The sequence below is a fragment of the Leuciscus leuciscus genome (genome assembly GCF_965113295.1).
Source record: "Leuciscus leuciscus genome assembly, chromosome: 24".
Taxonomy (NCBI): Eukaryota; Metazoa; Chordata; class Actinopteri; order Cypriniformes; family Leuciscidae; genus Leuciscus; species Leuciscus leuciscus.
This window is the reverse complement of record NC_138723.1, coordinates 23,368,994-23,379,943: the sequence shown is the minus strand read 5'-3', so window position 1 is coordinate 23,379,943 and position 10,950 is coordinate 23,368,994. Positions and strand designations below refer to the sequence as shown.

The following is a 10,950-nucleotide window of genomic DNA, read 5'->3' as shown; positions in this document are numbered from 1 at the left end:
TTTCATGGCTGTGAACTTGATTTCTGACAGATAAGGCTAGAGAGTGTCAGTAGGGTACAGATTCGTATACCTGGAAGTACAATAGAGATGGATGATTCAGCCAGTTCTTGCCATTTGTTGTGTAATATGCAACAGACAGTTAATGAACAGAGTACCGGCAGTTTGTAGGCATGTCAGCTGAGGCTGAGATAAAGGTTTATATCAGTCATCAAGTTTTTTGAGGGCCATTAATTTGGAGGGGGTTTCCTTAACTGCTGCAAGTTCTAATATGATTGATCAGTCACATGGCAATTACACCTCAGGTGATTGTTTCTCAGATTTGGCTGTTCAAGATGGCAGTATCCATGTTGTGTACTTTCTAAGCAACTGTTCTCCAGGTATGTTACATTTCCTTGATCTAATCCCATCCAAAATTCTTATGCAAGCTAATAAAATAGCATAGGGCATCATAACTCCTCTCCTTTTATCACAAAGTGCCTGAAACATTTACGTCTTTTAAACATATACAGGCATATACAGAAAGTATAATGGGTCTTATTGACTAATAATTGTGTGAACGTGTTGTTATCATTATATATGTGTGTTTTTGTGCGTGGCCTAATGTCCTCATCATCAGCCAAAACATGTTTTTATTTAAATCTAGTGTTTTGCACATGTTTCTCTGAGGGTTGTGTTTAGGGATAAGGGTATGGGTTAGGGTGATATAAAATATCATAAACCTGATATAAAATCATTGGAAGTCTATACAATGTCCTCATTGATATAGTGAAACAAACGTGTGTCTTTGTGTGTCAAATTGTAAATAATTTTTTATTCATATAAAGTTATCCTCAATCACCATTATGATAACAGAAGAGTTACTATTTTGTATTAAGAAAATGTAGCTTATTTTCCAAGGTTTAAAAGAACATCTGTCTAGCAGAGTAGAATGAACACAGTGTGCAAACACAAGAATAGTATATAATCCCTGGAGTCTCCAGGGGGCCCTTAGATAAACGGCTCTGTGGGAACGCACAGCAGTGGCATGCAGGGATTTCCCACTGCTTTGTGTTTGGGCTCATTCACAGTATATGTCTTCTCTGTTCTGATCCCTGTTCACTGATATGATACTCTTCAGTGGAAAAGTTAAACCTGCAGGACACTACGGTTTAAAGCCTCCCCTGCTTTGTCTCTTGATGAGTATTAAAGAAATGGTATAGCTGGAAGAAGCTTATGGAGCGGAGCATTGATTTCATCTGTCAGAGGAAGTTCTAGATGTATACTGCTCTAGAAGAGTGCTGTTGTCACTCTGTGTAGGCCTACTGATGTGTGATGCATGATTTGTTTTGCATGCTTTATTCTGGTTCCAAGATAACTAAGTGAAATGTTGGCCAACGGGTTGGTTTGATTCTGCTAGGTTTTTAAATTCTTCCTATACTTTTTTTTAGTAATTGTAAAATAATGCATATTTCAAATTCCAATTTAACGAATAATAGTCAGACATTCGTTTCTTAATTTGACAAGTGAATCGCATCAGAGATGCCATTCTACAAAGGCCAATCGGACTGGAGGACTGTGATGATTTTATTTATTTCTTTTACAGGTGATGAACGCTAAAAACACAGCCAATCATAATCCACCTGATTTAAAGCGTGCTGCTGTTATCTTAAAGCAGGGTTTCTCAAACTCGGTCCTGGAGGGCCACTGTCCTGCACAGTTTACACACACCTAGCTGTGAGTTTCTAGTGATCCTGAAGACATTGATTAGCTTGCTCAGGTGTGTTTGATCAGGGTTGGAGCTAAACTGTGTAGGACAGTGGCCCTCCAGGACCGAGTTTGAGAAACCCTGTCTTAAAGTCTGCATGAAACGGAAGTTACGAATTCTTCCCGTATTGTGACTTACATCGGAGTGAAACTGCTCCTGCTGTTGCCTGTGTTTTTTGCTTGATATTTGCATGAAGTTTAGAACTGCCCAAACTTTTGATGCTCTCGACCGCTTTCAATTTCTTTCTTCTGCTGAACAAAAAAAATAAGATATTTTGATGAATTTTCCATACTATGGAAGTCAAACTGGCCCATCAACTGTTTGGTTACGACATTCTTCAAAATATCTTCTTTTGTGTTGAGCAGAAGAAAGAAAGGTTTGTACAGGTTTGGAACAACATCAGGGTGAGTAAATTATGACAGAATTTTCATTTTTGGGTGAACTATCCCTTTAACTGTTATATAATGAGTATTATGTTATTCTGACAGATGCTGGATTGTTTCATAGATCTTACCACATATATATAAAATCCCCAAGTTTAAACTTCTACTAAAATCCCGTGATTTAACACCTCTCTGTTGCTCTGCTGATCACGGCAATCCCGAAGCTAATTAACATAGTTCTCTCTGGGTTGAGGATGGATTTCTTCCGCTTTAGATAATGGTATTTTAATGTGTCCATTGTCAGACAAAGTCAATATAAATTTACTTTATTATTCCCCCAATAAATACGCGCTGATCTTCTTGCTGTGTAAGTCCCGTTTGGATCCCCATTTGAAGTGCAGGGAATGTGTTTCGTCTGTTGACTGATGTTACCGTTGAGAGGAACGTGGGAACTTAAGGAATCATGATACAAAGAGGCTAATCGTTTTTTAACTGCTTTCTTTGTTTACAACCGAAGGGATGGGAGACATAAACTATTTGCAATATGTGAAAGAATTATTCTTAACTAAAAATACTCCATTTGTATTATTCATGTATTAATGGTCCCTACAGTGTTGAGATCATAGATTCCCCCAAAGACATATGTTTCAGAACTTGAAACTGCTTAAAAGCACAAATTAATTAGCCATTTAATTCCAGAGTTCATTAGCAGAGCAGATGGAATGAATACTGTAGGGTATATAGACAAATGATCCTTCCATAGATTACCAGACTGTTTCAGCACCAGTCTTCAGAAATTCTCCACTATAATACATTCAAGCACTGTATCCACAGGAACATTTAAGTGAGTCAGTGAGAATTTTGTTATTCGCCCTTGGCAATGCTATATATCAGTGTGCTCACCTGGTACAACGCTTCTTTCATATTTCATGTTTAGATTGAAAAATAAGATTTAATGTGTATATTTATTATTTATTTACAAATGTCCATGAACCCAATAGCACTATATACTTAGTGTTATATCACATTGGCATTGACAGGAACACAGAAACATTGATGCGATCTTTGCGTCTGTCTCAATGTTATTGTAGATCTACCGTGTAGAACGCAGAGACAATAAACCTTGACTCTCTGCAACCTGTTCAAACTGCTGACAAAATGCATCAGCCAGGTCCAGTCCAACCCTGCAGGACAGCTGCCAACCCTTTCCCATAAAGATCAGCTAATGAAAAAGCTGCTAAGATGGTTCCTATAGACATATTCTTAAATAATAAAACCTGAGGCTTAAATGAAACATTTATAGCCCTTTTCAACAGAATTTCCTCCAGTCCAGCGATCCTGCGGTGTAATACTGTGGGTGTGAGATCTCTGAAGGTGTGAAGGTCAGCGACGGTTTAATAGAGCATGATTCTCTTGGTAAGTGAATTATCAGTGCTGTGCCATAAATCACTGGAATAAATCAGTCAGGGACCCCGCAGAGACTCATTTCACTAATGCACATCTACACAGTCAGAATGACCTCTGACCTTTATAAGGCCTGGTACTTGTTTGAGGGAAGGTCATATATTCTACTTCCAGGTGGTCATTTGGCAGCCGAGCGACTGCCATTAGCTTTCTAGCTTCAGGTTTTATAGACCTCCTAGGTTTTAGGCAATATGAGGTGCAACAATAACCAACCACTTTTTTCTAGTGGTCTTCTTGACTCAAATTATCCACAGTCATTTGTCTCCATAAACATTTATAAATGATGCCATTGAATCAGTATTATGAAACTATTGACTATTAATCATTATATAAAATAACATTTTATTTGAGGTTTATTGCAAAATATTCAAGTATCTTAAGTTGACTGAATGGGAGTTTGAATCAATTACATAATTCGCAATGCTTTATAGAGTAGGCACTAACTACTAAGCTCTTGTACCACAATGTAGAATGATTTAGAATCTAAGAACATCGTGTAACAACCTTGGAAATCTGTCTTTAATGTTTTCTATGTTCACATATGTTAACAGTCAATGAGAAAATTAATGTGATTTTATTTTCCCAACTTTATTGTTGCACTAGCTTCTTAAAGTTTGAGTTCAGGGTAGTGACTGATTAAAAAAAAAAAGTTTGTTGTGTTTGATCAGATATCTGAGCGCTCTACATGTTTGTGTGTCAGTCTCTGTACAACCAGGATGAAAACAGAAAATGAGTAATGCTGGATCAAACAGCAGACAGCAATATAATCAGTGAGCCCGGGGACTCTGTTACCGCTGTGATATTTGCTGTTTGTTTGGCTGTGCCTTGTGCAACATTTCAACCTTCCACACTGTCACAGAAGATGTTGAGAAACTCATTTTCATGCACTTGAGAGTTGTGATGTGAGCCGATGTTTATGTAGTCTTACCCCCGGTTTCATAGACAAGGCTTAAGCCTAGTCCCAGGCTAAAATGTATGTTTGAGCTGTGTTAACTGAGAGCAACTTGCTCTGGTATATCTAAAAATATGTCAGTGCTATTGTTTTGTCTCAAGATGCACATCAGTTATGTTTTTTTCTAACTAAGGCAATTCTATAAAAGCTACTTATATGTCTGAATTGAACTAAGGCCGAAACCAGGCCTTGTGTTTGGAGAAGTTATGTGAACTTTTGTTTGGTAGTCTATTACCTGCTCCCTGCATTAGTGAATGTCAAGTCACCTTTATTTATATAGCGCTTTATACAATACAGATTGTTTCAAAACAGCTTTACAGTGATAACAGGAAAATTATGGATTTCAGCTGTTGTCCATCTGAAGTCATTGCAGTGTTGATTCAGTTCCGTAGTAAAGATAATCAATTATTAAATTTGTTCATTTCATCTATAAAGCCGTTCTGCAAAAAAATGTGTCAGTTCAGTTCTCATTTAACAGCGTCAGTACAGACAGATCAATAATATTGTTGAATATTAAGTGTCCCCAACTAAGCAAGCCAGAGGTGACTGGCAAGGAACCCAAACTCCATTAGGTGACAGAATGGAGGGAAAAAAAACTTGGGGAGAAATCAGGCTTAGTCGGGGGCCAGTTCTCCTCTGGCCTACGAATGAACACAGTGTGATTATGATTCCGGCTGCATCACAAGTCATAATTGAAGTTAAAGCTTTATTTCTTGTTAATTTAGCCACTGTATCAAATAAATACCTAGGGTTGTGTTTGTTCTCTTCTAAGATAATTTTTAAGGCCTTTCTGTATGCAATAACACTTTCCTTCCACGAAATGTGATATACCTCTAGTTTTGTTTTCTTCCAGCTACGCTTCATTTTTCTGGCTGCTCTCTTGAGGGACCGAGTGTGCTCGTTGTTATACCAAGGTGTCGGACTATTTTCCTAAATCTTCTTTATGTGCAAAGGAGCAACCATGTCTAAAGTGCTGGAAAAGAGAGAGTTAATAGTTTCTGTTGCAACATCGAATTCTTCTAAGCTATCCAGTATGATGAGATGTAGAAACTGATCAGGAGGATTATTTATAAAGCAATCTTTAGTGTTAGAAGTGATAGTTCTACCATATTTGTAACGGGGAGTTTGTTTTGCAGCCTTGGCTAAATAGAGCATTCACAAGACTAGATATTGATCTGAGATGTCATCGCTCTGCTGCAGAATTTAACGCTATCAACATAGATTCCATGTGACAATGTTTGCAATATCTGTAGCCAATACTACTTCCGATAGAAAATCAGTTAAGACTGTATGGTGCCCTGGTGGCCTGTATACAGTAGCCAGTACAAATGTCAAACGGGATTTATCACTTACACTAGATGACGTTACATAAAGCACCATCACTTCTAACGAAATATACTTGAAACTAGATCTCTGAGTAATACTGGAAAATTACTAAATTACAGCAACACCTCCCCCTTTTCCTTTCAGACGAGGCTCATGTTCATAACAGATGTGAGAACCGGTCATCCTTATCTCTATAGATATTAATCATTCTAATATAAGACATAAATCATTTTAATATGCTGATTTGCTGCTCAGGAATTATTTCTTATTATTATCAATGTTGAAAACAGTTCTTCTGCTTAATGTTTTTGTGGTTACCATAATACATTTTTCTGGATTTTTACTTAACAAATAGGAAGTTCAAAAGCATTTATTCGATAATAGAAATATTTTTAACATTATAATTGTCCTTACTGTCACTGACCAATTGAACTGATCAATTTAATGCATCCTTGCTGAATAAAAGTAGTAATTTCTTCTTTTTTTTTATTACCGACCCCAAACTTTTGAATGGTGGTGTAAATAATCCATGTTTTTTCCCAATTAATACCGTGTGTGGTAATAAATTGCATTAAAATTGTGTTTAAAATTGTTATAGATGTAGTATAGCCTCAGGACACTGCTGTCACTGCTTGAAATGTCATTTCAACTACCCATTTTCTGTTAAAATGACTTATTAGCAGTCTGAGCTTCGGTCCCGGCCTCATGAATATTAATATTACCACCCCAACATGCAAACAGAGTAATGATTGTTCTTGCCTGATGAATAATTTACTTGGTCTTAGAAGTGGTCACAGGTGTAGAATGTGTTCTCAAATCACAGTTTAAACCTGAGGGTCAGACTGTACCAGTTTTCTCCTGAGGTGAAATCCTTTGTGTAAAAGCATAAAACTCAGTTATATAATCTCATGCTGATACAATCTCAGCAGCCATTCTACAAACCCCCCAAGGCTCAGAACATGAAATACAATGTCATGAAAGTATAGGAGGAGAGTTCAAATATGCTTAATCTCAGATGTGTGGCTTTCTTGACGATTTGTTTTGGCTCACACGACAGATTTCATACCTTGAAAGAAACGGAATAAGACTGCATGGATTGTGTGGGTCACATTTCATATTGTGGAGTCCGAATGTGGAAGGCGTTCTATGGTCTGTGATACTGTACACTGGGTCTCAGTCATCTCCGTCATCATTCACATGGAGATATGAAGGTCACAGGAATTGTGGGGTGGCTGTGAGTAGGTGGAGCAAACCAGGTTGTACATGATATTGGAGAAACCGTGGAAAGATTTCTTTTCATTCTTTTAAATCATATTATCTCATTCATGTTGTTATTGCAGCTATTATGAGAAAAGCAATTTTAGAAACATCAGCTGCTATTGAGATGAATGGAAATGCTAAGAGATACCACTCAGGTTTTATAGACATCCTCACTGCATAGTCAACGCAGGGTGCTTGGGTACGAAAGACATTGTTTCTGCTCATGTTGACAGAATGACTTCATCAGTACAGGCAGAGCTGTCCAGTCCTGAGTGGAAATGTTTTCAGGGAGAAAGGCTCATTTAGCAGAACAGAGGGAGGCAGTGACATCAGCAGACTGAGACAAAAATATCTGGCAGCTGTGAAAGGCTTGGTGCCTGAATCACACTTTTCACAGCAGTCTTCAAACCCTCAGGCAGATACACATATACTCAAGTAGGTCTACATTTAGGATGTGGATTTCACCTTTCATAACCGTATAATACTAATCTTTGAAAGTGACACTTTCGAAATGATACATATTACAGATATCATTAAGAAATGCCTCAATCTCACAAATTAAACTACTAGAAAAACAAAAAGTATTTTTGTATATATATAAACAATTGTAAAAATTACATATTTATTTTTCATTATTTTTGTATAATATATATTTATATGTAATGATTACACGTAAAAATGTACAAGCATTTTTTTGTCAAAGACCCAGAATGGTTTGTAACAACCCAGCATTTTTTTTTATTTCATGATTAATTATATGTTTGTTTTATTGAAAAGAATTGTAATAATAACCTATTTTTATGTTTCTTTGTTAAAATTGTTTCATTCAAATTCTTTCCTAATTACTATCGCAGTTTGATTATGGCCAGGCCCTATACTGTCATTGATAAGGGCAAAGTACATCTTTCTACTGATAGTGGAGGCTATAGATTAACTTCTCAATAATAATATCTAAATGGCTGTTTAGTCAGCAACCCATCCGAAATGAATTTAGAGCCCGTGAAGATGATGATGATCGCTTCATTACCTCAACACATTGGTCAGTCTATTTCACGGCCGTGATTTTCATTAGCTAAGCAGACAGAAGTGCTGTGCAGCTGAAATCTCTGGCTGAGGTTGTAAGCAATGAGATACAAGCATTAAAAAAATAACTGTCTGGCCAAATATACAGTACAGGATGTATTAAAAAAAAAGAGCCTGGGGCCAGTTGCATAAACTGCTAAGACTAGTTTTACAAGTTAGTCATCAAATGTATTTTCTTTAAGACTGCTCATGTCTTTTGTTTATTAAAGTCAGTTACATAAAAAATGTAGATTGGTCTAATTTGATACCGAAAAGTAAGACTGATTACCCCTGCTAGTTGGTCATATACATAATAGCTATGTTGATGCAACTGGCCCCTGATGTTGCTGCTACAGTTGCGGCTTCAGTTTTTATTGCTGTTTTTGTTATAGGAGATATACAGTAGCTCTAGAACTATTTGGACAAAATATTCAACCAAGTGGCATCTGCAAATAAATAATTTTCTCAGAATTAAGTCAGAACTACTTCAGAACATTTGTCAACACTTATACATTTTTCTATTTTAATCTGGACTAAAACATTCCCTAGACATTGACTGAAAGTTCTGATTCTTTATTATTGTTCTTTATAGTTCTTTTGCACTTTAGTCTGAAACATTTTTTTTACTTTATAACATTTTGTTTGTATTGTTTTATTGTATTTAAATGTTCAGAGTTGTAAGAAAAAAGTTAATAAACCTGTTAGGAGGATGACATTTACGTTTTGTAACTTAATTCAATACGGTGATCAAATCTTAAGGAATTATTGTGATAATTGTGAACATCACAATCATCTTATGTTTTATGTGTTCTGAAATGTAAAACCCAATTAAGGTTTTCTTTTAATGTTGCAATTATTTTACCCACTAAAACCCATATACTCACTGTCCCCCCACCCCCACACACCTTTTAAATGTCTGTATTCCCCAGGGTTAAGTTTATATTAGCACTTGTTCTCATTGCATTAGGATGATATGTCCATCCTCATGCATCTGATGTAATTTTCCTCTGCCTCTCCTGTCTCACACAAAAGCTGCTGCTCTAAATAAACCCAATGCTACTGGATGAGCGCCAGGCTGCTGTCCAAAGTGTCCAGGCGCGCTGAGGTTGATTGGAGCTGTCCGCGGTCCTGAACCTCCACCGCGCAATCCGCTTATAACAGCCCGTGAGTCGAGCTCTCTCTCTCTGCGCGAGTCACCGGGAAACACGAGTCTAGACCATATGCTTACTAGACCTTACGGACATTTTATTTGACAATCGAGTCATTCTCGCTGGATTGTTTAACACAAGGACAAATTATAGTGTGTTCTGAGGAGTCGTTTCAGAATGTGCGTAAGGATCGAGCTCCAAACGAACTGGCTCTTTCTGCTGCTCATTCTGAGTCTTTCAGTGATTCACACGCGTTGTCAAGGTGAGTATTTATTTTTAAGTAGACTACCTAAATCTACTAATGCTGCTGTATGTAGTAGAGTTAGATATTCATCTCGGACACACGATTGACTGGGATTGTACCTGCTATCTGGGGCTTTACTGGCAAAGGATTTCTTAGTTAGCGCCCCACGATTGCCATTTACCTTACAAACGCATATAAATTGAGACGATATTAAGAGGTTCATTGATCACCTGTTATACTTTGACAGATATATCGCAGGACTGCACGAAGCTGTCACGCACAAACTTAATCTGTAGAGTGTTGAAAGAGAAATCAGGGGCCGTTCACATTGACGCGATAATGCGAACAGACGTAGAATTGGAATCGGGTCTCGAGACGCCTAACTTTAAGCTCTGAACGCACGTTATTCGTCTGCTAATAACTTGAAAAAGTAAGTCAAAACAAAATGTTGGGCTTAATATTTTTTGAGTTTCAGCAACCACAAAACTTATATTAAACGTTGGTTTTAGCACGTATTTTTCACTTTTTTCAATACACACAAAGACGTTTGCGAACAGAATACACGTTTTGTGGCAGTGACCATAGAAACAGCCTACGCAGCTCGAGCACTTAGTTTCAGACCTATATATATATATATATATATATATATATATATATATATATATATATATATATATATTATGACGCGATAATGAAAGTACTCGTCATGTTTTGTTAACATTCACATATGAATATATAACATTCATATATATAAACTTGTTTTAAAAGTATTTTAGATATTTGATGCTCGTAGCAAATTGCGTTGCTCGAGAGAGACGAACCATAACATTGCGCCTCGAAAAAGAGATATTATATTGAATCAGTAGCCTCAATTTGCACCATTTCACAAGTCAAATTTCGGCGCAGTGTTACAACGGGACAGAGTGATTGTGCTGTGGGTCCCTGCAGAAGAAGATAATGACACTATAATCCTGAAGATCAGATTACCACCGTCCCGAACAGACCTGTTTATGAAACCAGCAGAGTTGTGTTGTTTCTACGAGTCTAATAACAGACTCGATCTCAGCTTATTCAGGTCATTTTAACAGATACGGATAGACTGCAGATGGCAAAGGGGTTTTCATAATAAAGCTGCTTCATAAGTCAGTACGTATTGTTGCGGTTTATATTTAAGTTAGTGACACAGCATGTTTAGCAGCCATATGTTGTGTTGTGATAATGAGATGCATATCTCCTGTAGCCTACTATCCTGTGGGCTCATGTTTGATTTAGAAGTACAAATTCTGCAATGAGATTTTAATGAGACAGTTGGAATTGCACAAATTAACTTTATAATTTAAAACGGTGCATCTTTTATTAATGTTAAT

General features: G+C 37.0%; 1 protein-coding gene across 1 annotated transcript in view; it reads left to right on the top strand.

Annotated features, from left to right (window-relative positions):
• Positions 1–9,172: 9,172 nt before the first annotated feature.
• Positions 9,173–10,950, top strand: part of sez6a (seizure related 6 homolog a) — a 46,612-nt gene continuing 44,834 nt past the window's right edge. Inside the window, exon 1 of the mRNA XM_082157102.1 lies at positions 9,173–9,601. Within this exon, the coding sequence (XP_082013228.1) occupies positions 9,517–9,601 (85 nt within the window). The 5' untranslated portion in view covers positions 9,173–9,516. The remainder of the gene's footprint in view (positions 9,602–10,950) is intronic.